We start from the raw sequence: 27,552 nt of genomic DNA on the forward strand, positions 1-27,552 counted from the left end.
ACACACATGGTGTCTCTCCCCCGCGCCTGGTCTCTCACGGACATACACACGGGTGTCTCTCAGGGTCGCACGCGCACGCGGCGTCTCTCTCGCTCCCACACACGCTGTCCCGCCGGCACGAGTGTCACACGCGCGGAGCGGGCTGCGCACCCGGGTGGCCTCTCCTCCCCCTCCCCCTCCCCCCCCTCCCCCTCTCCTCCCCCCCTTCCCCTTCCCCTCCCCCCCCCCCCCCTCCCTGTCCCGCCTCTCCCCCACCCCGCCCCGAGCCGGCGGTGCCCGTGGGCGCCCGGCGCCGGGGCTGCCCCGCTCCCGCCGCCGCCGCCGCCGCCGCCGCCCGCGCTCGGCGCCCGCCGCGCCCCCGGAGCGGAGCGGAGCGGAGCGGGGCGGGCGAGGGGCGCGGCCAGCGCGGGCCCTCCCGCAGCCCTGCGCGCCGCGGGGCGGGCAGCGGCGCCCCGGGCGGGCGCGGAGCGGCGGCCGAGGCCCGGGCGGCTGCGGGCGGAGCGCGGCCGCGTCCCCCGCAGGATGTCGGGCTCGCGCTGCCAGACGCTGTACCCCTTCTCCGGGGAGCGGCACCGGCAGGGGCTCCGCTTCGCCGCGGGGGAGCTGATCACGGTGCTGCAGGTGCCGGACGGCGGCTGGTGGGAAGGGCAGAAGGAGGACGGGCTGCGCGGCTGGTTCCCGGCCAGCTACGTGCAGCTCCTGGAGGTAGGAGCGGGGCCGGGGCCGCGCCGAGCGGGCGGCGGGAGTGGGCGCGGGCGGGCCGGGCGGGCGGCAGCCGCTCGGCGGCCGGGCCGGGGCCGGGCCGGGGCCGGGCGGGGCGGGGGGAAGGAGCCGTCCCGGAGCGCCCCGCGCTCGGCTCGCCGGGCGCGGCCCGGGGCCGTCCCGCTGGCCGGCAGCCGGGGTGCCCCGGCCGCCGGCTCTGCTGGCAGGGGGGTGCCGGCAGTGCCGGGGGGAACGCGCGGCTGCACGCCGGCGTTGCTGTCGGGGACCCACCTCGGCATCGCTCTGCCCTGTGCCCGGGGCGGGGCAGGGCAGGCGTCCCGGCCGCCCCAGGGCTGGAGTGTGCCGGGTGCTGGTAAGAGTATGCGGCACTCGGAGAAGGAGCAGCCCGCCCGGCCCCGCTCCGGCAGCCGGAGCCTTTGGTACCCTCAGTCGTAGCCATGGAGTGGCAGGGTTCAGGGTGCATGGTGAGCTGCGGGCTCCTCTGGACACTTGTGTTTTCACAATTGCTAAACAGCAGCAGAAGTCAGTGGCTGAGGTGATACGGCTCCTGTCAGTCACGCATGTGGGCCAGATGCTGGGCAAGTTCCTCTCCCTCCTCTCTCCCCCCCCTCCCCTTCCCTCTCCCTCTCATTTCCTTTCACTGAACATCTCTTGGCTTTATGTTGTGGAAGAGGTAGTTCAGATACGTCCCTTCTGTTGCAACAGTTCCCCAGCTGGCCGGAGATACCTTGCTGCCCTGTGCGTGGCATTGCCCCAGAGAGCCCCAGCAGAGTTAGGGTCGGTTGCCCAGACTCAAAGGTCATGGACTTTCTGTCAGGATGCTGAGAAGCTCTGTTAGCTTCAGTTGTTTTCAGGGCCCTGACAGCTAGGGCAACAGTTGTATTCCCACCTCAGGACTGCTTGTGTCTGAACTTGTTTATTACTTTCTCTCCTACGCAACCAAGACACAACGCGAGTGTAAAATATATGTCCACAAAGAGTGCCTTCACAATCTCTGCATTTCTGAAAGCCAAATCTGAAACACCTCATGCACCAAAGCAAGAAGCTGCCGTGAGCCCATCAATCATTCCCTCACTGACCATGCCCTGTTGTCATTTGGAACTTAACCTAGGATGTGGGTATGGAAATGGTCTCCTGAAGCAGTGTCCCTGCGGTGAACTGGGCTGAAGTGGTTAGCATCACAATGTTTCTCGGGTCAGCTTCTGTTTGTCCTCCAGGTTTCTAAGGGGAATCAGACAGCCTGCTTTGCTTACATGCAAGGCAGGCACTACCCGCGCCAGGTTTTCCATGCACACCCTCTGGGGAATCCAGAGTGGCAGGAAGCACAGCCCTGAGCAGAACTGAACCCACCAGATGCATGCAGAGCAATGTCCTGTGAGCAAAAGGTTCTGTGCAAAAGGACATTTTGCCTATAGATCTGGCATTGCCTTTTGGTTTCTCTAGTCCAAATGAATTAAAAAATGTGTGATGTTTCCACTGAGTTTCTATTTCTCTTTCTTACCTGGAAAGACAGGAAAGTAGAAGCAAAATTTCCCCACTCAGTGCTACAAGAGTGAGGCCAGGGACTTTTCTGCGCCACTGAAGCACTTGGGATTTTTTTGTTAGTTTAAGAATGTGGGAGTCCTTTTGTTTGTCAGTTTTGCCACCTACAAGATCATTTACTGAGATATGTGAATGTTTGTGGTTTCACAAATTGCTAAATATTTACGCATCTAACCAGGAATTTAGGAATTGTTTGAGGCAAAATGTATCATGAGATGAGACAAACTCTGCTCATAAAAGGCAGTGGGAAATCACTTCTGTGTACACAATAGCTTTGCTTTCCTATCATCTCCCTCTTGGAAACTCCTCTTTTCCTACTTAAGTCTGAGCAAGTTCCGCTGGGCTCAGATCAGTGCCTGCAGCCCCCCAGATGTGCCCTTCTGACCCTTGGCTCATGTACCACTGAAAACTTTGCTGCAGACCGATTGTCCACACAGCCCAGCCTCCTTTCTCTTGAGCAAACCTTTCAGAAAGAAGGTAAGAAGGATGGCAGGTGCCGAGTGGTGTTCACTCTGGCATGTTTTCCTTTTCTCCAGAGGTGGTGCCTAATAAGGACTATGAGCCAGAGTTAATAAATATGTCAAATGAGAGCTAATTAACCAAATTAACTAAGTTTATGGGACCACAGGTACTTGGCACACATTACAGTAGAGTAGATGTATGAGAAGAAGAAAGATCTGTGCGTGTGTCTGTCTCATGGCTCTGTGCAGGTAGCCTTTCCCTTGTGTGCAGGTATGCAGCTAGCTTGCTCGGGGACCTCATCTAACTGAAAGACTCCACAATAGAAATACTCTCCTTCTCTGTTCTCTGACCCAAGTCCCTGTCCAGCCACATTGACATTGGAGCTGGCGTCAGGGAGATGATGACAATGCATACCCAGATAGGGCCATGAACACGATTCTCCTTTCAGTACCAACCAGCACTTACGTTGGCTTTGGGTGGCCCTGGCCCTGCAGCTTTTGGTAAGGTTCAGCGTTATGTTCTGAGCTGAACTTAACCACATGCTGTTGTTGAAAGAGGAAGATGTTATTCCTGCCCTCTGTCCTGCCCTCACTTCCGCATGCCCAGTTCATTCCAGCAGGTACCCGTGCTCCTCTCTCTGGAGCTCTGTACCTCATTGTCCTGAAGGACAGCTGGCTGCATTTTCTGCCACAGCAGTGAATGAACATGGCTCGTGGCATTGTCCAAGTTGCACCAGGGCTGGCAGGGTTTGCCCTGCATGGCACACACCCTTTCTCCTCACAGCAAAGTCTGTCAGGTGGCTGGGTGCTACCAAAAGGAGATGGCCACCTTCTGAAGCCTTTGTAACTTTAAGCCTGCCACTGTGTATAGACAGGCAGGCTGGATTTTCTCATTCATATGACTTCATGTTTACCAACACTGGAATCTCCTCTGACAGCGCTGCTCTAAAGTCTGCACTGAGTTTTGGTCCTGAGCTGAAAGAGGGAAGCAAGAAAGGTATGAAGGACAGCAGCTGAGAGGGGAGTCTCTTCCACCCTTGAGCGGTTAGTTTAGCAGCCAGTCTGCAGCGTGCTGGTTCCTGCTGGATGAAAGAGGAGAAATGACTGTTCCTGATGCTATCTCTGACTTGGGAGGAACTGTGCTGCACCAACAGCACCTGCGCCTCTTCACAGGCAGCCGGGCTGTGGAGCTGCCAGCACCGATCGTCTGCATGCTGCCACATGGCTCTAGATGGCTTATCCAGGAGCTGAGGACAGGGCAGGCTCTTCCTCCTCGTGTGCACTCACACTGGGCGGTAGCTCTTGGCTCTTGCAAAGAAAAATAGGTATTCATGGCTGGTGGTTAACCAGAACAGGTTTAATGGCAAATGTGGAGTTGGACAGCTCTGAGAAAACCATGAAGGTGGCTTGTGGGAAACAAACTCCAGCGCTAGAGATGGGCGTTCCTGAGGGATTGCTGCCTTTGCCTCACGAGTTCTCTTGCTAGCAAAAATGTGTTTTCAATTCATTCATTACAGAAGATCAAGGAAAAGACCAAAACTCTAGTAAATGTGGGGCAAGAGAGACACAGGGAGGTAAAGAGGTAAAGATGTTTGGCATCCTTTGGTTCCTGCTCCTGTGGTTGCTGCAAGCCCACAGTGGTGGGTTAGAAGAAAACGATGGCTGGAGGTTCCTGCTCATGGCAATGATGGAAACAATGAGAGCTGGAGGAGGACTGGAGGACTGTGTGGTAGGGATAAGCCAGAAACAAGATGTCTCTGTGAGCTCTGGAGAGGATACAGTTGTCATAGAGCAAAAGGAGTAGCATAAACCAAAAGACTATCAAAAGCAGAGAGCAAAGTGAGCAAAGGTGGGTATGAGCTCCATGATGGGGTTCCAGGTGAGTTCCCCGAGGCCAGGCTGGTTGGCAGCAGTCGGGGAGGCTGCTGTGGTCTTGTTCACAGAACTGCTGAGTGGCAAGGGACCTCTGGAGATCAGCTAGTCCAGCTTCCCTGGCCATGTCTGATCAGGTTTTGAATACGTGCAAGGATGGAGACTCCACAACCTTTCTAGGCAATCTGTTACAGTGTTTGAATACCCTCACAGTTTTTTGTTGTGTTTAAAAGGGATTTCCTTTGTTTTAATTTGTGCCCATTGCGTCTCATCCTTTCACTGGATATCACTGAGAACAGTCTGTTTCTGCTTTTTTTACTGTCCCCCCATAGTTTTTTATACACATTGATAACATCCCTCTCGAGCCTTCTTGTCTTGATGCTAAACACCCCCAGTTCTTTCAGCCTTTCCTTGTATGACAGATGCTCCAATCCCTTAATCATCATTGTAGCCTATTGCTGGACTCCCTCCAGTATGTCCTTGTCTTCCTTGTGCTGGGAAGCCAAGTACTGTTTCTTACACTGTTGTGCTCTTGGAGATAGTAGGTTAATGGAGAAACAGCCCCTAACCAATATTTCCTGAACATGAGAATCCATTGACACCAGAGGAATCCAAAAGAGTGCTGCCAAAGTCATATGGTTTTGCTTTGACTGAGCTTGGTCTGTGAGCAAGCAACACCCTTCTGCAAACTCAAGGGCTTGGGGAAGGAGGGATGTTGTTGCTCGTGATCATATCCCATTGAGCAGATACACCATCAACTTCAACCTTCACCCCTCCTTTCGTGATTTACAGCTATGTCAGCCATGAGACCTGAAAGTCGGGGACTAGCAGCTGCATCTTCTGACCGTTTCCTCCCTCATGCTTACATTTCTATTTTTGCCTGACCTTTTGACCATTTGAGCAGAGCCATACAGGGACCCTCGGTACCAGACTGTTGCAGTCCCAGGTTAAGCAATTGCCCTTCCCAGACTGGTGCAAAGAGGAATCTGTGCAGATACAGGTGATGAGCAGTCCTTCAAGCCAGCACTGCCATGGTGAACACAGGTATAGAGCAAATGGAATGTGGTGTGTGATACAGTGAGGGATTTCTTAAGAGCTGAAAGCAACAAAATGTTTCCTACCCAGAGGCTGAGTGCCTCCTCACCCCACCCGCATCGGAGATGCTTGGGATGATGATGTGTGTAGAAAGATCTTTACAGCTCCAGACCTGAGAGCAACCTAGGACAAGTCTCAGGTGTGTCCCAGTTTGTCACAACCTTTATTGGTGCAGGGCAGCATAGATGTCAGGAGGGTGAGGTGGTGTTAGACCTCTGGGGTATGTACTCCAGGAGGTGCTTTGCACGGGACCCTCTGGGGAGACGCTGGCTGTTGTCTTTTCTAGAGAAGTGATTTTCAGAGGGGTGGGGAGATGTGTCATTCAGTCACATTTGCAAGCGGTTTGTTTTAAAATCTATTTTGGGCATTGCTTTTTGTATTTGTAGTTAGCTAGAAATCACTTATATAAGCAGCAGCAGTAGCAAATATGCAAATTTGCTGAAAATTGTCAGCACTTTTTATAGCTTCAGTCATCCCACAGATGTAAGTCTCTGTATGAAGCACAGTGTGTGCTTCCAGCATGGATGGAGGTGGCTCTGGAATCTGACTGAGCGAGCTGGACTGAGTAGGACTGAGAGCTGCCACTGATCTTGTCTGCACTTTGACAGCTTGATTTACCGGAACCGTGAGGCACTTTGGAAGGAAAGAATTGCGCGCTTCTCCCTGATTGATGCATGGTGCACAGGCAGGCATCAGACAGTATTACACATTGCTTCCACTGCTGTGTAATATTCAGGGGGGTAACTCACCTCACCTAACCCAACCTGTGACATCTGCCACGTGGACATTGAAATGTGCAAACAGTTGAGCCTGGAGGTTGCGGCACATTCAGCCGCAGGAGGCATGGCATGGCACGAACTGGTTCATTCTTTGTGCCCAGGCAGTCATAGAGAAAAAGGATGAAAGGAATTCATAGAAATGATAATGCCTCTAATTTATTTTGTAATAGCAGAGAATGTGTAGAGGATTTCTGTGCCAAACTGTATCTTGTCGTAAGCTCATATGATCCAAGGAGACAGTGTGCTTAAGGAGAAACTAGAACCTGCCAGCTGATGAGCAAGGAGAATTCCATTTCATGACAAAGTTCAACTCCCGAACATTTATGTGAAACAGTATTGTGATGAACCCCCTATTTTTAGAGAGAAAAAAAAATATGGTTTATATTTCTCTTTCTTCACGTTAGTGATGGAGCGTATTTTGACCAAGACAAACCCCAAAACTTTTTGTCAGAAAATATCCAGCCAGCCCTAGAAGTGAGCATTACTGTAGCCAGTGCTACGACATGACAGCTGTGCTGTGTGCTGCCACAGCGAGGGCTGGCATGAGCAGCTGCTGGAGCTGCTCTCTGCTATCATGGGAGCTATATAATGTGTACGATACACTTGGAAGAGAGGAGATGTTGGTACCTGTTGCAACAGAGCTTTTCCTGATGACCGTACAAAGAAGAATAAGGTTGTGTATGGAAAGTACCTGGCTGGCTGTGAGTACCTGAGGCCTGGGCTCTTTGTATGTGGCGTCAGTACCTCCTGCATGCAGCAATGGTGCTTTGCTTTCTTAGCAGGGTCTTCTACATCCTTGGAGTTTGTTATCTCACACTTGTTTCTCCATCTCTGCACTCAAAAATCAGCTCAACACAAAAAGTCATGGAAAGCAACAAGGACTGAGGGGATGTGTGACAATCTCGGCTACAAATGCGGCTGCTGCCACTGCTTTTTCCTAAGGATACTCCATGGAACAAGTAATGCTCCAATATGTCGTCTTGTGTGATGGGAGAGGAATCTGGTCTTTAATCTAGTGTGATAAGGCTGTGGGTGCTGAACCCTTCTGTGGTTTTTAAGCGGCTAGGGAGTGAGCACAGCATTGTGCTCGGGAAACCTGTACGGTGTTCAGCTTCTGATGCTACAAGCCTAGCAGTTAAGCTTCTTGGCTGAGCAGCTGCCAGGCTGGAACGGGTCCTCCCGTCTCCTGCCAGCCCTGCCCAGGGATGCCTGTGGCACTGCCTTGAGCGTTCTGGCTGTTCTGCTGCCACTGAGAGATGGTGCTGGGGAGGAGCAGCAACTGCGGCCGAAGAGGGGATGGCATCTCCTCCAGGCGCAGAAGGATGATTTTCATTCTCCCGGTGCAGGGATGACTCCCTGTGGGGATGACCACGGAGGGCAAAGGGGGAAATTCGCAAGGCTGTAGATGGAGGCTGCTGTGGGTGTTGTCTCAGGGGGAAGGGCAGAGTTTTCAAGATTCAGCACTCACAGCTGCTGAGGCTGGTCTGTCTGCTTTGCGTGATTCAACAGCAAACCTTTGTCCAAAGTGGGGCATTTGTGAGATAGGAGTGACAATGAGAATCGTGTGGTTTTATGTTTTAGTTTCAAAGTGTCATTTTTTATATCTGTGACTTTCTGTAACTATCTTTTCAGACTTGAAACTTCTGGTCATCTGACCATTGACATTTCTGGAAAAGGTGAACAAACTGAAATAATCTATTTTTTCATATTAAAAGGGTAAGAAAATTATGTTTCATTGCCAGAAGATCACTTTTCGATCAAGGTTTCTGAGGGATTTTAAAGCCCCATGAGAATGTGAAGGAGATGTGATACTACCGTTCACAATCCCTCGCTCATAAGAGTGCAGTCTATCATGCATCTGGTGATAATTGTCTTGGACTGTTGGAGTTATAGATAGAATTTAAAAACTGAATAGTACCATAAATACCAAATAAGTACCAAAATTTGTGAAAGGAAGGGTCTTACTGATGGGTGTGGCATTTTTTGTGAGCTCTTCTGTCCTCTGCAGAAGTTGGGGTGTTGCAGAAGTTGGGCTCATGGATGCTGCACCTGTAGCAGGTGAGAAGAATCACATCGGTGGCCTTGCAGAAATTGCACAGGACAGAATTTTTAAAGATGTTTTTCTTTATCCTTAGCTAACATGAAAAAATGTCATGGGAGGCTTAATCTGGAAGGACCTCTTTCTGCCCATGGATTACAAGGAGAGTCTAAAAACAGTCTCACTGCAGATGTCTGCCTTGTAGATGTTAAAGATTAAATGAGTTGCCATGCACCTGCACATTAAGGGTGGCTATACAGCGAAGATAAAAAATGTATGTCATTTAAAGACTCACTTGAAGATCGCTTAGTTCCCAACAGAATTCCCCGTTCATTCTGTGCTCTGAATGGGTCACACGTCCTGTAGACAAACAGGAGAGATTTCTGCAGTGGCAGGCATGGGGTACTCTAATAGTCTCACTTTCCCACTTGGGTGCAAAATGCACCTTCAATGTCTTGAGTGTTGCGCTGCAAACAACGTGTGCTGAATGTATTACGTGGTACTTTATACTGAATGTAGTTTAAAAAGACACAGTAGGAATAATGAGAAGATGCCAGATACTCAATATTTTCTAAAAAACTGCTTTATTTTGGTGTCCAAAATGGAAAATATAGCTCTGAAACCAAGACCAGAAGATTCTGGCAGATTTGGTGGGGTTTGGTTTTCTCTACTTATTTCACTTTTACCTGTGTGATAATAAATGACCAGGTAGAATTAACTGGTCATTTAAATAACCAGATTAAACCTTTGCTTTATTCTCCACGATTCCTTATCTTCCATGGTTGCTTATGCCCTGTGGAGCACATTATGATCAGTAATGCACCCGGGTTCTGCATTACCAGAATCTTAAATGTTTGAGTATGTACTCAGGATTTGTTTTCATTATTTCACTGACTACTGACACCAAGTGCAATCCCAAAGATAGGACATTCTTCTATTTTGGAGAAGTCCAACAATAATAGGATGTGGTGCTGCAGCATTGCAGGTAGTATCTGTCTGTCTGTGAAAATATTTGGGACTGTTGCAGTTGTTTTTGCTGTGGCCACGCTACAACTCAGGGCAGCAAGAGTGATATTTCTCATGTTGCATGTGTTCATCCTGTTCGCACCATCGGCAGAGCATGGGGAGCCAGCCTGCTGAGCGTGGCAGCCAGGCAGCACTGCTAACTTGTGTCTTGGAATATTTGACATAAGGCATCGGTATTTCTGTCTTTGATTTCTGACACTTCCAGGGAGCACTTGTTCTGTGCAGCTTTTTCAGAATCCAGCGCTTAAGGGATGTGCCTGTCTTACTGTGCACACATGGCAGATTTGCTGGAAGCCTCCCAAAAGCATGGGCCGTGTTGCAGTGGCTGCTCCCTGCTTTGCGCGTTTCCAGTAACTGCGCACAGCTCCACATTTGCAGACAGGGAAGGAGGACCTGGGGAAATCTGAAAGAAACATAATAGACTTGATGGTCCCCACTCTGTGCTTTGCACGCTGTCATCAGTTTGCGTCAGTTTAAAGTGTCGTTGGCTGTATTTAATTATGTCACACTCCCTTTTATTGGTATGATCCACTTAGAGTGCAGAACAGCATAAAATCAAGGCCAACAGTTTGTTCAGCCGCTGTTTTGCAAGATCAGGGTGCTTCAACAAGTGTTTGTCTTGAAAAATATAAGTATGCTTTAGTGTAGTTGGAATTTTTTATGTCACACCACTGTGTAAAACATTACCTATTAAGAGGACTTCATGTAAAGCGTTGGTATGTGGCAGGAAACCTGGGCTATCAGCTCTACAGATTTGCACTGTACCTGCACTACAGGCAGAGAGGCTGAGCCTATGCTGCATGGGGGTTAGGCATGGGAGAGGGCCGGGCCAGCAAGAGCCTCTCGCATACCTGCCATACCAGCAAAAGTGCACTTGCTTTGGTTGAGGGAAAGAGCAGGCTGTACTCCATGAGCTGGTAATACTCTGCCTGCCGTGGTACTTTCTCTGTACACGCTGTGGTGATTGTCCTGGGAAGCACTCCTTTTACAGGTGTATGTAATACCAGAGAAAGTTTTTTGCTCATACTAGTAATCCAGTTTTCCACATTATGCTATCAAGATAGCTTTTGTATTAGCCTAGTGCATTTGTGGTTTGCTTTTTTGCTGGCAAATTCCAGAAGGGGGATGCCATGGGTTACTCAGGAGCTACCAGTCTGCACTTTGTAGAAGAACACATCTAGCAGTGGAACAGGCCAGTGTCTTTTAACATCCACCTTTTTCAGCATTTGTTAGCAGTCCCCTCAGTGCTCAGTTGTTGGTATGGGCCACTTTGGAGTGAAGTTAGGCTGACTGACAGGTGGTTTTGGTAATTGATCTTTGAACTCCTAGACGGGTGCAGACCCAAAGGTCGAAAATCTGTCTTTGGCACTGTTTGAGATCTGTCTGGCACTTCTTCCTACAGTCATAGTCGGTGAGAGTAGACTGTGCAGACTGTTCTTGAGCCACAGATATTCCCACTGTGATGCTGGCAGCAAAAGCGCCGTGGTCTTCCAGTGTTGGTTTGAGCACCAAGTTTGTTTACTGCACAGATCTCCCAGGGCTTTCCCAGCTCTGTGGCAGCTTGCGAAGGCCCTCTGCGCCTCTGCTACTGCAGTCTCCAGGGTAGAAACAAAATAATTTCAACATGAACTGTTTTGTCTGCTATCACTTCCTGTGCCCCTATTGATCAGTTCTGTGCCTCTCTCTTCTGCTCTGTCAGCTGGTTTTCCATGGAGGGAAAAAAGCTCAGTAAAAGGTAATTAAAAAGTCTTGTGAAGACCTGGGATGTTTGTATCATAGGATGGATCGGGCCAAGGTCCGTAAGGAAGGTGCGTGAGTGAGTTTTCCGTGGCTGTCCTACAGAGTGCCCCGAAGCAAGGAAGGCACGCAGCTGACGTGAAAGCTGCAGAGGGTCTGCCCAGCCCAGCTGCGACGGTGCTTGCTGCCGCAACGCCAGATCCAGAGCTGGGCAGCGTTGCTGGTGGAGCTGCCAGAGCACGGGCAATGCTGCAAGGCTTTAACACATTACATAGAGAGAAAGCAGGAGCTGGCTCTGGGCTGGATATGCAGCCTGTAATTGCCAGGTTGTCCCATTAGCACTGAATCTTGGTCTTTGAAATGCCCTCTCACACTCAGCGAGTCCAGCAATGGGTAAAAGGGACAAAGGCGTGAGAGTGAGGAGGGAGCAGAGGCACAACACGACATAATAAAAGTTGCAAGCCGCTCATTTTATCTTCCCATATTTGCCCCTATCTTTTACTTGAAACCCCTGTAAGATCTTCCTTAACTTTCAGAGGCAGATCTGTTAGCTCAGAGTTAAATCTGTTCTCTTACTGAACCTGCAGTGTGCTTTCTGGCATTTCAGCGTTGCATATGGCCTCTGTTAGCCTTCTCACACCCATCCAGTCAGAGACATGGTCAAGCAGCCCCAAGACTGCTGAGGAAAAATACAGCAGTTGAATGGGGAGCATGGAAGGAGCTAAAATGAAGTATCTCCCCTCTCCTGAGAGCTCCCTGGGCTGCCAAAGGACCAGCTTTTGTGGAAGACAGAGGGAAGAAGCAAGGATCTTTGAGCTGGTGGACATTGTTTAGGACATGAAAGATACCTGTAGGATTCCAGTTATTACCTCCATACGTAGTATTTTGCATTTATCACTAGTGTGACATTACCTGTTCATTGAAGACTTACTGAACCTCTTCAGGCTTTTGCCTCACGTAAAAAATTATGTATAACTCGCACATATTTACAACACACTTCTCACGCTCCTTTTCTGGAATTGCTTGAGGAGTGAGCGGCATCATCAGGCCTTTGTGGCTGCCTTTTGACTTGAGGAAGACTGACTCTTTGTTTCTGCTCCTTGCTCTATGGCTTACCAATTTTTTATTTTGCATAGTAGTTTTCTCACTCCTTGACTGCTTCTTTTCTTCTGAAAGTCTTCACAGAAAGGAGTTTATGTTTTCACAAGTATGCTTGTGATACTTGGTCTAACAGAAGGTATCAGCACTCCCAAGAGTACCTAACACATAATGCTTATGCCATCATGGCTATAACATTGCTATTGAGTGTATTCTGTCCCCCTTTTTTTCTTCTGGTAATCTATAAGCACTTTCAGAATGTTCTTTTAAATTGGCTGGCTGGATCTGCTTTGTCTTCCTGATCCTTTCTAATTCACTTATTTAGCACTTTATTCATGTTTCCAAAACAAAACCCTGCAGTTGCTGTGTGCCCACGTGCTCCTCCTTGAGCCATGTGCCACAAAGCCACAAAGCCAGACCTACAGTGACAAGCTGGTGCACGACGAGCAGTGTCCGTTGCTGCAGAAGTGAGGCTTGGTTGTAGAAGAGGCAGCATCAAGAGCTGGCAAGTTTTTGGTAGTGAGGGAGAAGGAATAATTAGTACGGAGGAGTTTGGAGGAGAAAAATGGAGATTTGGAGTGACAGAGTTTGCAAGGGGTGGCAGAGAATGAAGAATTAATGCAGTTTGAATTTGATACTGATATGGCAAAGTGCCATGCAGAAATTGCACAGAAGAGGAATTATATTTCCAAGGGGTGGGCAAATGCTTAACTCAGAAAGGAATAGCCAGAAACTGGATTGATGAATGTAGTGTATTTTGCAGTCCCGGAGAAACGTGTGTGCTGTCTGCAGAATTCAGTTTAAAAATCCTGCTGAGGGCTGCTGAGGGCACATGGCTGAGCAGTTCCAGCCCTGCCCATGTAATGAGCTGCCTGAGCAGCAGATTTGCTTCTCCTGTGCCAGCTGCTGTATAATAGGACTAATTCATTACCCAAGGCCAAGTAATCACTCTCAATAGCAAGATTTAGAGGAGAGCCTATGACTTGTCTCATTGCGCTGTGAACTGCTGATTATCACAGTGATAACTGGCACCAAATGAAGACTGGAACTGAACCTCAGTCAGTTATGGGATGAAGAATAGAACTTCAGGTATTTCCAAAAAGAGATCATGTTTAAATTATCTATGGGTCCCTTTTGGAAAATAATTTTGAAATGAAACTGAGTCAGTGAGCCCCTGTGCCCAGCTCCTATCTCAGCTGCATTGCCCCAGGGTTTGCTGGGCTCCCTCACTGCTGCTCTCCCTCCTCTGCTCTTAGCCAGCACAATTTACCAAGTCTGAATATGGATCTTTGGTGAGGGACAAAGCTTTCTCTCAGTGCTGGCCAGAGACATGATCATGGGCTCTAACTCAGCTCAGGGACGGGGCCATGGCAAATTCTTCTGATGTGCATCTTGCTGGCTGTGCTGGAAGTGACGAGGAGGAGAGCTGGTGCAAATCACTCTTCCCAGTGTATTGTTGTCACTGTGGCCGGTGCTCTGCGCTGTGCAGTGTGCACCAAGCAGGATGCTGCCTGCCTCATCACTGTAGGAGGCAGGACAGAACAGGGCATCTTCCAGCATATGTCTGATTAATGATCCCCCGCTCTGGCATCTTGTCAGTTTTGAGGTGGGACCTGCCACATCTCAGAGGTGGGGGACTCTGCTGGAGCAGGACAGGAGGTCTTCTGGCCACGTTGGAGCCCCATGGGCAGGAAACCCACAGATAAAGACCACCAGCCCCAAGCAGCACATGAAAAGGAAAAGAAGCTGAGGGCTCCTGCCCTCACTGTGAATCAGAGAAACTGAATGTGACAACTCCAGCTGCATTTTTTGCTCAAGTAGGTTGGAGAACTTGATCACAGAGGCCCACCCAGTGATGCCCAGTAAGTTCTTTATATCATAGCCTTATAGGCTTGCACCCATGCACTACTTCTTCTGTGTGTCCAAGGGAGGACCACTCCAGTCCAACCTGGGGAGTACGGGGACTGCCACCTCCCTCATGATCGTGACCCAATGGCACAGTGTTCCCTAGGCTCCCTTCTCCAGACCAAGAGCTGCTCCACCCATATCTTCTGGGCTGAGAGGCTGCGAGTTTGCAGCCCAGCGCAGATCATTTCAGGTACATATATCACCTCGTTATATCATTTGCATGGATGTCACACCGGAAGCTGCCCGCATCTTGGCACTCCTGGGCCTGCAGGCTACTGGTTTGCCTGCAGATGGGTTGCATGGAGAGCTGGGCTGGCCCAGGCAGCAGCCGGCTGCTGCCACAGCCTCAATTGCACGGAGCTCTTCTTGGGAAGGGCTCTTCTGCTTCACCATTTTTCTCCCAGTTGACCTCAGTGAACTCTGCATTAGGTTCAGAGTCTCTGCAGCCAACGGGTCTTATCCCTTCCTCCAAGTTGACTGTGAATAGGCTTGTTCTTACGACTTTCAGCATTTCAGCAGGACAGGGGGAGGAGCAGGGCTGATCAGAGGGGGCCAGCCAAGTGCCATGCATTGGGTCCTGTGCAAAGCAGCAGCTCTTGGACCCTGCACTTACAGCTGAAAGTGATTTTTGTAACACAGGGAACAAGGCCAGCTGCACCAAATGGACTGGCTTTTTGCTGGACAAGATGTGGATCTCTGGAAATGGCTCTTTTGTGACTCTAGGATCAGAAATACGCAAGCAGGAATGCCTGTAGTCCCTGTGTTAGCACTGATTAGTGCTCTGTGTGTGTGTGTCCCTGATTTATGCAACGCTGTTAGAGCCACACAGCTGAGCCCCCTCCTCCCTTCCCCTTCCTCCTGTCTTCTGGGGGCAAGACTGCTCCTGAGCTCAGATGCCACCACGGGGGTCAGGGTATGTGCCCTGGCAGCCGGTGAAGAGCAGCTCAGGAACTCCAGTCTGTTTGCAGCCCCCGCGTTAGCCCCTAGAGTGAATGAATCTCAACATTGATTTCTGTGGTACGGAATTTGCCTTTGTTTTCAGGGCTGGAGGATCCAATGTTTGCCTGTGGTTAGAGGGAAGAGAGCCTGAAAGCCCCATTTCCCCTCCCCATGGGAGGGAATCGTTTGGGGGAGGTTGATTTGAATCACTGTGCTGGGATGGGATGTCTCCCCCTCACCACCAAGTGAGAGCCTCATGCAGTCTTCTGCTGTTTTTTTCTCATCTGGGAGGATTCATGCTTTAACCACCGTGCACCTTCATCCTCTCTGACACACACCACCTATGGAAGAACCAAAATCAATCCGATTCATTAGTCCTTTTTTTGAAAATAACGATGATGCTGACTAATAAGCCTTCCTTGCTCTGTGTGATGGAGGCCTTGTGGGTTCTTGCATTGCTTATTTTAATAGTGCAGCTCCCAGCACCTCTTGGTGGTGCCTGCCCGGGGTGCACACCTGTACGCCTGGGGAGAAATGCAGCATTAGCATTGTCAGGACTGTTTGGCTTGGATGCAACAGACAACCGTCATGAGTGGTTCTGCCTGCCAGGGAGGGCACGTAGCAACTGTTTTTAGGTCATGGTTTGTCATTGTCTCTTTGTTCAGGCGGCATGCAGCTTGAAGGGCAGACGTCCTCCAGCTTCTTACGGCTTGAAATGCAGTGCAGCTAAAATCCTTAAAAATACTTACTATTATTTTAACAAATAAGGTTACAGCTTGGCCTCTGATAGAGCCTGTACACCTAAGATGTCTTATTCTGCTCTGCAGGGAGTGGCAATTGTCTCTGTCATGTAACGTGTAACTGCCTCAGTTGCCTTATCAGAATATTCCCAAGGAATAGAAGTGAACCACTGATCATTACAACATAGGACACAACTTTTTCCTCTGTTGTAAGCTTTTTCCTTTATTTATGATGCTGTCTTCCTTGACAGCTTCCACATTTTATTCTCAAGGTGAGAAATTTATTTATAAATAAATAAAATATATAAATCTATAAATTCTTCAGTGTTGGCTGATTTTCTCCTCTGTCTGCTAGGTTTCAGCTCCAGCAGTAGGAAGGCGATTTCTTCAGTTGAAGGAGTTAAATATATCACCCCAGAAAAGAGCAAGCCAGATCTGAAAGCTGTTCCTGTAACACTAATTTTGATCTCAGCCCCATTTCCTGTCTAAAGACTTTTCTCTTTCAGTGGAGATCATGAAATGTCACATTCATTATTTTTGCTCAGAGCATGCTGAGAAAACGGCTTTCAGCTGCCGAGATTCCCTCTCTCAGGAGCACAGTCTGAGGAACAACAACCACGAGTTACAGCGAAGTTGCAGTTCTCTGTATTTTTAAACAATATTATTCTGAAGAACAATAATAATAAGTGTGTTGCCATGGTGTAGTAGCATATGACTAATTAGACACAGAGTCAATACGTTTAACCGTGCAAGACAACTACTAGAGCCAGGCCACAACCAGGATAACCTCCCAGATTTCCCTCAAATAAAGCAGGTTTTGTTTTCCTTCACATGGTGAGATCCTGCAGCTGTGCAGGATTCACCACGGCAAATTCCTTCTGTAATCAGACCAACTTTTCTCCCTTTATCCAGTCAGTTACAGGAACTTGGGACAGACAACGCAGAGCTGCTGTGGCAGGAGCACCACCGCACTGCTGACACCCTCTGAAGCACCAGTGAAGGTGGGGGAGACAGACACTTGTCTATGGGGGCTGGACAGGAAGGCGGCACATATACAAATGTCACAGGCACACAGATCCTGCTGATCCCGGGTTGTCCGTCGGCTTTTGCTGTTTCAGTTCAGCAACTGGCACAGCAGTATTTAGAGCAACGTGAAGGATGTTTAGGCTATGACAGGTAAAGACCTATGGTGAGGGTGGAGAGCTGACCTGGTCTGGCCTCCCCTTCAATCCTCCCCGCCTCTTTAACCCCGTCTGCATTCGGCAGCAGTCCCATGATGACCCTGTTGAACCTCCCTCCACGAACCCGACCAGCAGGCGACTTGCTTTTTTCCTGGGGTGGCTTCTCTGCTGGGCGAGCTTGCAGGGCCACTGAGCACCAGAGCCTGTTCAAAGTGAACATTGAGAGTGGGGACAGGAGCAGAACCCTGCTGTGAGGCAGCTCAATGCCTCCCCCGGTATTTTATCCTGTGGGTGCAGCAGCTGGGTCTCCAGGGATGCTGAACACGTCCCTTGCCTCTCTGGGACTGGGGTGGTGGGGGGTGAAGCAGTTTGAGCACACAGATCGCAAGGTGTTACAGACGGCCCCAGAGCCAGACCTCCACCTGGTCACGAACATGTAGGTGTGCTGCTCAAGCAGGTTATCATCTCCACTGTCCGAGACAGGCATCCAGCCCTTTTGTACAGACGATGCAAGAGACTCTGGTTTCTCCGAAGGGGACTGCCTGTTGATTTATGCTTAGCAGGAGCTGCCCAAAGCTCACCAGTGGGAAAGGCCAAGTCCTGCGGGTGGTGTGAGCAAGGGCTCCTGCTGGCAGCTGCAGTGCCCGACGTGGGGCTGTGCAGCAGGGCTGTATGCGTTTGATGTACACTGGCCCGTTAAAAGCTGCGGGGAGAGGAGCCGTTCACCACCAAGCTGCCACAGCACGCAGCAGCTCGAGAGCAGGAAGCGGGAGGCGTGAGTTCCGTTTCCTCTTACTCTGTGGAGGCAAGCGCGGACTTCTCCCTTCCTCGGGGAGCATGTTAGCTGCCAGGCTGTGCAGTGAGCGTCCTCCTGCCCCCAGGGAGGCTGCCCGTGGGCAGTCAGCAGGCAGGAGAGCAAGCACGGGATGTCCAGGGGGATGGCAGGTTTCTCGTAAGCTTCAAGGATTGTTTCTGCTGCAATGGTCTAATGTGGACAGGCAAGCAGTCCTGGAGCAGAAACTTCTCAGTCCAACATGCAGACATTGAAGAACTTTACTTTAGAGAGACAAAACACTCAGATTCCTTTATAGCCAACTGAGGAAGAGGTACTTCTGAGGTCAGACTCTCTCGATGCTTTTTCAGATGTCCAGGCTGAAGGAGCTGGGTCCTCTGTTTCTCCCCGGTGATCAGAGAGCACCAGCCCGACTGGCTTGGCTGTGGGCACCTGCGTTCGCTCAGGTGAAGTCTGCAGTGCTGAAGGGAGGCAGGAGCGTTGATCAGCTCTGCATATTGAAGGCCTTGCACTCAAAACAGGCTGTATGGCAGTCTCCATGAGGAACTACACTGAAATGCAGTTTTCATGTCTTGCCAAACTGTTCTTCCTATTGCTAACTCAGAGAGCAGGAGCCTGGGGGTGTTGTTATCAATCTGTAATTTGAATTCAGCATCTGTTCTGCGTCGTCCTGCTTCTTTCCTAGGCGTGAGGCCAAGGCTGGTGTTTGGTGTCCAGGAGGAGGTGGGACCTGCCTGCAAATGCAAGGCTGTGCTAGGGCTCCTGATTCCTTCCTCCATAAACGAGGCTGTTGCAGCAGAACAGGAAGGTGCAAATAGTTTTTTACAAGCCAGGAAGTGACTCTTGGGTTTGAATTAAAACAATTTTCCTAGAACTAAAGGCTTTCTTTTCCCACCTGTGTCTCTCTGAGCCCAACACAAGTGTTCAGGCAGCTGGCTGCAGTCCCACAGATGTCACAGGGAGGTTGGCCTGTGGACTTTGTGGGAAGTTTCAGGAGGGAAGTGGTACAGACAGTGAGGTACCCTGAGGAGGGCAAGCTCCTGACAGAGGGTACCTCTTAGGAGCTTGTTTTTTTGATATTGTTTCCATGACTCCTGGATTAGCTGTACCAAAAGTTGTGCTGCAATACTCCTCTGTTTTTTCTGCTCTCCACAGGGTAGCAGCTTGTTACCAGGAAATTTCTGACCATTTATTTTTACACCAAGTCTAGATTAAAAATAGAATTCTACCTTTTTCACCAAAACACATGAATTAAAAATCCCATGGCCTTAAAAATCTCATCTAAAGCAGCGGGGTATAATCGGCAGACTCAACAGAACTTTATTGCTTTGCCTAGGTTCAGTTTTTTTGCAGTCCCAGGCTTCAAAATACCTCAACTGCAAATACTGCTGTGGTTCACATGAAAAGTTCACAGCGGTTCATGTGGAGAGGGTTTATAGTCTAGGAATTATTTCTTTGTGCCTCTTTGAGGTGAAGATATCCAGGTAATTATACGTGAGACCAGAGGCAGTGCCACGTGCTGAGAAGAGGAGGGTGATGTGAGAGCGCAGGGCTGCAGGATGGTGCCTTCGCTGGGGTGCTGGGCTGGAGGGGGAAACAGGCAGCTCTGTATTTCAGCCTCTCGCAGAAACCCTTGGATGTTGCAAGCATGTGTGTGCTGCAGTGCCTAAGGGCTCTGGCAGAGACCACTCTGCCCAATGTACTTAGTATGAAACCAAGGTCATTGATCTGCAGAATCCTTTGAATAATACAGCATAGGCTTGGATCTCCGATCCTATCAAGCTCCGGCTGATTTTTACCAGGTCTTTTCAAAAACAATGACCTTGTGTCTCTGTCATTCAAGCGCATTCATTTTTTATTGACATTTTTAAGGCCTGCTGGTTCAGTCCAGAAGCTTGTCTGGCTTTGTGATTCAGAGTGGGTTGGAAAAGTCCTCTTGCATTTGGCTTATGGATGGAGAATTGTCTGAATGTGAGGGGAACATGAGGGATCTGAGAAGTGATCGATGAACAAAACTGAACCTAGACCTTCCACACCCCTTTGAAAACGGCCTGGTTTGGGTGTCTGCAGGGAGATACTACTGGTTTGGCTGGTGGTAGTTAAATGACTTGTATTTGTTCTTAAGTATCAGGATCAAGGAGGGGTAAAGCTCACATCACGGTGGTCCCCAGGGCCTTATTCCCAATTGCTGTCAGTCTAAATTGTTGCTCTTACAGCTGAGTTCATTACCCTCATAATAAATTTCCCCCCAGAGGATGGAAATGAGGTAGAGGAGTTAAGCAGTTTCTCAGTAATCACATAACTCAAGCATCAGAGCCCTGTGGAAGAATATGATTTGTGATAATGTTATTAAAGATTGCATTGTGAATGCCGTCAGAAAGATTACATAGTCCCCACCTCAATTCTTCTTAACTTTCAGCTCCAAGTGTTGACCTTTTCTGAGTAGCATTTTCTTATATTAGATTTTGTTTTCTTTCTAATAGATGATGTCATACTTTAAATAGTATTTCCATTTTCATATCAAGTACATCTATTCCAAGCCACCTCAGGGAATGTCAGCATAGTGTGATCTTTGAAAACAACTGCCCAGGGTACATACGTGTATCTCATACTATAGTCATAGGCTCACTCCTCTGCTCCAAGAAAGGCTCGATAATAGCTATATCATTTCTTATAAACAGTTATCTGGTCTTTTCTTAAGGAAGTCCAAGCTATGCCATGGCTTCAATATCACCTCCATCCTGAACCTTCTTTCCTGCAATTTAAATCCATTTTTATCCCACCTGTGATGGATGGGAGAATAAGCCATCCTTTTTCTCTTTTCAGCAGCTTGATGACGTATCTGAGACGCTCCCCTCTCGCTCATTTCTGCTCTGTATTAAACAACTTCTCCTCTTTCCTTTCAGATAATTTTTTCTAGATGTCTGTTGTTTACTCTCTTCTGGACTAGCCAGTTTGTTCATATCTTAAAGAGTGAAGCTGAAAACTTGACACACAGCTCCAGCTGAGGTCTTACCAGGTGCATATCTCTCAGGCTGCTCTCATTTTCCTTCCCAGTAAAATTGTCTCTCTAGGAGAGTGTACCACTGCTGACGCCTCTATGGCCCCACTGCCACCTTGGGGCTAGTGTTCAGTCACATGCAGGTGATCCGATTGGTTCAACAGATCTATCCATGACAAAATGGTGTAGGCTTTTAATTATATCCTTGTTGTCTCCTCAGGGTCCTTAAAAAATCGTTAAATCATTTATTCAATTATTTTTCAGGGAACTGGAGTTCAAGCGGCTGTTCCACAACTCCGTTTCCTTCTTTTCCTATTTCTCCAAGCTAGACACTATGTTTTGCCTTTTCTGTGTTGCCAGAACTCTCCCTCCCTGATTTTCCATGAATTCTCAGAGGTGATTAGCAATTGCTCTGAGATTTATGAGCCAGTTCTTTAAAAGTCTTAGGATTAATCTATCAGTCTCAGTGTTCTCCAACTTATTCCTTCCCTATTGCAGGCTGAGATCTTAACCCTTTGTTGCTGGTATTAACTGTGACAGCCACTTGATCATGGATGACTTCTTTATTAACAGATAACTTTTTGTTGAACATACTGAACATGATCATCCATGGGTAGCTCTCCTTCTCTGCTGAGCTGCAACTGGTTCCTTTACTTGGTCTTCCTCTTAATACTACTGCATTTATAGAATATTTCCTGTTAATGTTTTTCTGCTGATTTTATCTACTTTTGCACCTACACTTCTGTACTTGTCATAAGAGTAACTGGCAGCTTATTTTTCATTTAAGAGCAATCTAAAAGGTTCCTTTCCTTACATGCATAGCACCAGGCACAAAGGGTTCCCAGTCCCAATGACTTCTGATGTTTCCATATTGTAATTATTAAAATTCACTGCCGCAATAAGAGGTAATTAGATCCTGTGGATGTAAGAGGAAGATGTATATTGAAATGCTGAATTTCATAAACAAGATTAACTTGCTGGATGTAGAACAACCAAGCAGATAGATTTTCTGTATCTCCTTTGAGAGACAGCGTGGCTTGGTGATGAATCTTGAGTAAGCAGCAGGTCACAGTGTCTGGAGCATGCTGGAAATGCATCCTCATTGCAGGGTAGTCCCAGGGATCAGGGGGCCAGCCTTCCTCCAAATGAATACATTCAGTTCTCAGCTCTGTGATGAGCTTTATCTATAATGGCAATTAAGTCATACAGGCTTGGTGCCTCTGGCTCCCTTTGTACAGTTGCAGTAACTCAAAGCCAAAATCGCATTTAAACTTTGTTGCTGTGGTAATAGGCAATTTCTGTGCTTGCTCATTCTGTAGGTAGCATGCTCAGGCTGAAGCTTACTTCTCTTGGAACAACAAAATTCTGTAGTTCTGTGTCTCATCCCATGTCAAAGGGTAGTACGTGTAGTCACATATTTCATCAGTGGTGCATGTTACTTACTAGCAGTTCACCTACAGAATAGCTGGGCTTGAGAAAGAAAGGGAACCTCTGGTGATGTGTCAACATTGCAGTTTATAACCTGGCCTGCGGTTCCCATGGAAGTCCTGCCAGGAGCAACCACCACCTCCTAGCAAAACCTCTAAATTTGCTACGCACATCACTGGTTGACCGTTGGCATAACCATGCTTTAACATTGGCCTTTTTTCTAAGAACTTCCTCCATCCTTTTTGCTGCATAAACAAATTTGAAGTGAAGCAAAAATGCATCCTCATAGACATCCGCTTGGAAGCTTGAAGTCTCGTAAAGTCCAGAAGAGAATGGAGGGTCTAGAAGGGAAATGTGGCAGTTTTAAAATGGGCAGTTTATTCATTTCCTCTAAACCAGTGTTAGTGGGACAGGGGAGTGACCGGCAAAAGAGAGCAGGGGGAGGCGACCCAGTGACACCCACTGTGTTCTTCTGAGGATGCTCAGTTACTGCGTGGGGCGAATTAAAATTAATCAATAACTGTTTCCAGGGATTTCTCTCCCACTGGCTGTTTTTTGGGCTGTTTTCTTGTACTTGCATTTTTTCCAAGCTGAATATCGTCTTGATATTTCCTGTCTGTGTTTCTGCCTGCTCCACTTTGCTGCATGTGTCTGTCCCGGCTGCAGCTGATCACCTCCAGCTGATGAGTCTCCCTGTCCTGGACCTGTTTGGCTGCGGCTGTCTCCCGGCTCTTTCCTTGAGGTCTGCCTTTGTCATCCCTTGTCTCTGCAGTCCTTCCCACCGTCTGTAGTGTGCTGGCTTAAATGTTATTCTTGTATATGGGCCATCCCAGGACTAAATGAATTTCACTGCACAAATGTGGTGACCTGGATATTCTTCTTCTCAGATGAAATGTTTGTATGGTGGAGTTTCATTAAAAAGAGATAAACTGGGCAAATGAGATCTGAGCTGCCTTTAGCATGCAGAAGGCCGGGAGCAGTAGCTCCCGAGCACAAGAAACTGAGGTTTTTCAAATGCTCAAAGGTATGCCACTAATTAGAAAGTAAACATGAACAGACCCTTTCATGTCAGTGGTGGTATGTCAGAGATAAGAGGCATCCACGTTACCAAGGACTGCCCGGTCTATTGAAATGGCTGCTCACTTTACAGTCCTGGGTAGGTGGCATGTGGGAGAGAGACACGGGTGTCCTCTGCAGGTGTCCTCCTCCAAATCAGAAAGGCCAGAAGAAGGAGCGGAGCCTCTGTGCAGGAGCGCCTGAGAGGGGACAGCAGCTACAGAGAGCACTTCGTGCTGCCAGGATCAATGTGAACCAGCTCAGTCCTTCCCGGGAGCAGCAGAAGCTGCAGGGGGGAGAGGGGAGCACGTGGCTCTTGTACAGTGGTGGGGATCCTCTGCTGCTCTGCCCACCAAGCGTCATCTTCAGAAGCAGCTGATGGTGCTGCATTACCTGTATGTCGCATTTGCAGTTTTTTCCATTCCTGTAATGGCAAGAAGCTTGTAAACGAATATAGTGTACTCTGGTGCCAGCAGGCAACTCTGCCATGGTTGTCCAGACACTTCGGGGGCGGGGGGGAGGGGGCGGGTCAAGGCAACCAGGCAGAGATGCTTGTGGTCGTGCTCAGCATGTCCTGCCTGAGCAACCTCCAGCGTCAAGCCTGGCGGAGAAGGACGATTTTCTTTAGCGACATCTCAGTCCTCTGTCAGGGTACAAAGGCAGTCCCACACTTTGCATTTTTAGAGAGGGACCCGTGGAAAAATGCTGCAAATGCAGCAAGCGCTCATGTCAGCAGGGCTCTCCCTGCAGGATGCGCCCACTGAGCCCAGCAGGAGACCTGTGTCCCAGCTGCAAGGGGGGAGCAAGTATTTTGCACTGCACCATAGAGCCCTAAAGCCCCCAGTCCTCCCCTTGCCACCTTGTCCCCCCAGCACGGATGGGCACATGGCCTCCTGCTTGCCATCACACCAGCCCGGCTCCCAGCCCAGCGCCCACCCACGCTCCAGCAGTGGCTGCCTGTCCGTCTGTCTGGCCACAGTGGTGGGCAGGCAGGGGTCCAGGGCAAGCCACAGCTCTGTGCAAGGGGTCTGGCCGGGGCTCCGGCAGCCTTGCTCGGCCTTGCAAAGTTGTGGGAATGGCCGCCTTCCCTTGCTTTTTTTTTTTTGTTTGCTCATTTATTAAGAATTGTGGCAGCAGCAAAAATAAAAACTAAATATCGTGTGTCTGTCTGAGTGTGCTTTACTACGGAGTTACAGGCAACAACAGTTACATTCCCCACGCCTGAGAGAGATTACGAGGGAGGGCGCAGGAATGTGCATCTGGCAGCACTTTGTATCTTGGCCATTTCATTGTTTTCTCTGCATCTGAGGTTCCCGAATTTTTGGTGGTGGAGGGCCATTTAATCCAGGGAATATCAGGTCGGGGCTGCATAACAGATTTCCTCTGCAGGGAAACACCATTCAAGAAAAATTGAGGACGGTTGTAAATAAAAAGTCCCCATCCAGGCTGCCTGCAAAAGTAGCTAGGAGCTTTATTTGGGGATCCTGACCTACCACAGCAACAGGGGGAAGCAAATTTCATTTTAAAGTGCAGAAAAATGTAGCTGTAATATGCCAAAATTTTAATAGCTTTGCTTAAGGCCTGGGGCCAGGAACAGAATCTGAATTAACTATTCCAATTTTATTTTAATTGCATAGATTTTGAGATAATATTTATAATAAAAATATCTTATTAGAAATGCAGATCATTAACATAAGGTTCTCAGGGACCTGGTCCCAACATTCTTCCTAAAAGAAAGAGGATATTTAAAGTCTTTTAAAAAGTAATTAAAGATAAATACAGACAACTAACCCCGATTATTCTTTGGACAATCTCAGAATATCCTTTCCTTAACTTCTCTTGAGAAGGAGAATACACCAGCTCTGGAGGTCTGACCAGAAACTCTTCTGTGATGCTTTTACTTGCTTTTCTAACTTACAAATATGTTACTCACTTTCTCCAAAATGTTTTTGAAATAGCCATTTTTGGCAGATGACTGCAGCAGAGGTGGAGGTTGCTATGCCTTAGCTTTGCTGTGCATGCTTGTGTGTGCACATGGGAGAGTCTATATAATTTAAGGGAGAATCCCTTCCTTCCTAAAAGAACAGACACTAATTATTAGTTGTTATGAAGTGATTTTATTGTGTCTGGGAAACTGCAGAATGCAACAGTAGAATCATGCTTGTTAAAAAAATCGAAGTGATGTATGAGAAATGAAGCAAGTAAATGCATGCCCTGGCACAGCCCCCTTGTAAGTGGCATATGTTTATGAAGGTACATTGTACCCTTGAGAGAAAAATTTTCTTTCATAGTGTTTTTTATATTTTTCATTATTTTATTTTTACTCATAACTACTTCTTTTTGCACCTTGTGCATTACTGGAGTGGAAAAGTCTCCCAGTTCCGTGTAAACCACAAAAGCAAATGAGTCTGTCACTGATAGCTCCTGCGATGGCACCGCGTTCACGTCATGCCCAGGTGAAACACTGGACGCCTGCAATCCGACTTGGAGTGGGAGTATTTTGCTGCTGGGGCAGTTCTTTTATTGCGTTACTGCCATGGCTGACACTGGGGTCTGTTTACCTGGCTGCTGTGCTCTGGGTCAGGCGACGCTGCTGAAAGAGAGGATGCTTGTAATTCCTGGGAGCTGTGGAGCACACTCGAGGCAGACAGGCTGCCGGGCTGCCAGGCTGCCGGGTGCGGCAGGGCTGGTAGAGAGGTCAGCAAACGGCCGGGCAGCCCGTGGGAGCCCATGGGGGGCTGAGGGCCCCACGCCTGCACCTCGGGGAGGGATTTTGTTCCAGGGACCAGGAGGGCGATGCAAAGTGTGGTGCAATGCAGAAAGTCCATGCACGACGTCAAGAGCAGACCTGAAAGAGCCGCACAGCGAGCAAGGCACAGGTTTCTTTACCACCTCTTCTTATTTCTGCTAGGTTTCTGTTCAAGTTTTTTCCTATTTAAGCAGTTATTTCTTCACATTTGTCTTCAGATAAAACTCTGTGGCATTGTTTGGGGATGGTCACGGCAGGAGGGGGTATGGCACATCCCCACGAAGACCAGAGTGGTTTGGGGCTCCCTTCCAGTTCTTTGTGCATGCATTTTGCAGCTCGCTGCAACGTCTTGTGAAATATCCAACCCTGACACTGCAGCTAATCCCATGAAGCTGTCACTGCTTCTTGGCCCTGGCCGGAGAGAGGGGACACGTTCCCGCACGCAGGTGAGCATGGGTAGGCTTGGGGCTTCGTCCCGGGCTGGTAAGAGCGTCTTGTGTCAGCGCGTATAGGAGAGAGTGCTTAGCCAGGCTGAGCTTTCCTGCAGTGTACGGGCTGGAGGCCCCATATAAAAACATTTGGCATTATTCCCAGATGTTTCATTTCTCCAAAACCAGCTGCACTCACAGGGCTGTAGGAGTGCAGAAGACAGCCATGCCGCCCAGCTCTTTGCCTGCCCTCAAGCCTGCTATGACTTCTCTGCCCCCCTTTTCCATTCAGCAGCTCAGGGAGAGGGGTCAGACCGCAAATTTAGGTGGCTGTGGGAAGTTTCTGCTTTTAACTGCTCCCAGTCACCTTTCCGGTGCAGAGCACCTGGAGCAAGCAGCATGCCCCCAGCTCCCTGGCTGCCTCTTGGGGCTCTGACCATCTTGCTGGTGTGCCACGCTCTGCAGTCATTCAGAGGCGCATCTATCCCCGCAGTGTGTCATTTCAAACTGGAGACAAGCAGTACTGCTGCAGCTGGCCTGACCTGGCCTTGTGACTCTCTAGGCGTATGGGGGTGACTCTTACAGTACAAGGTTTGCTCAACAATAGCCCTGTTGTCCCTGGCTGCCCAGGACAACAAAGCCCTTCACAGCACTTGGCCCTGGTGCTCTGCCTTGTACCAGATGCTGATGTCAGAGGCAGAGTGGCACATCCCTCCTGAGCAGGGCGAGGGGAGGAGGGCTCCTGCCTCCTCCTGGGCTGCCCTGGCACAGGGCACACCCAGCTCAGAGCTCTTGGAGTGCTGGCGCTGCCTCAACCCCAGGCTTTTACCTTCTCCTGCCCATTCCCACCCTACCAAGCCATGGTGTGATAACTCCTGCCTGGGGAAGTCTTAGGATCCAGGAGAGCCAGCTGATGGCAGCCTGTGGCAGAGCTCTGGGTCTCAATTCCTATTGAGGG

At 49.0% G+C, this 27,552-nt stretch overlaps 1 protein-coding gene across 1 annotated transcript in view; it reads left to right on the plus strand.

The window, feature by feature from the left end:
* The first annotated feature begins 522 nt into the window (after positions 1–522).
* GAS7 (growth arrest specific 7) overlaps positions 523–27,552 on the plus strand; it is a 107,918-nt gene continuing 80,888 nt past the window's right edge. Inside the window, exon 1 of the mRNA XM_050908303.1 lies at positions 523–705. Within this exon, the coding sequence (XP_050764260.1) occupies positions 523–705 (183 nt within the window). The remainder of the gene's footprint in view (positions 706–27,552) is intronic.

This window comes from Gymnogyps californianus, chromosome 19 (genome assembly GCF_018139145.2).
Source record: "Gymnogyps californianus isolate 813 chromosome 19, ASM1813914v2, whole genome shotgun sequence".
NCBI lineage: Eukaryota > Metazoa > Chordata > Aves > Accipitriformes > Cathartidae > Gymnogyps > Gymnogyps californianus.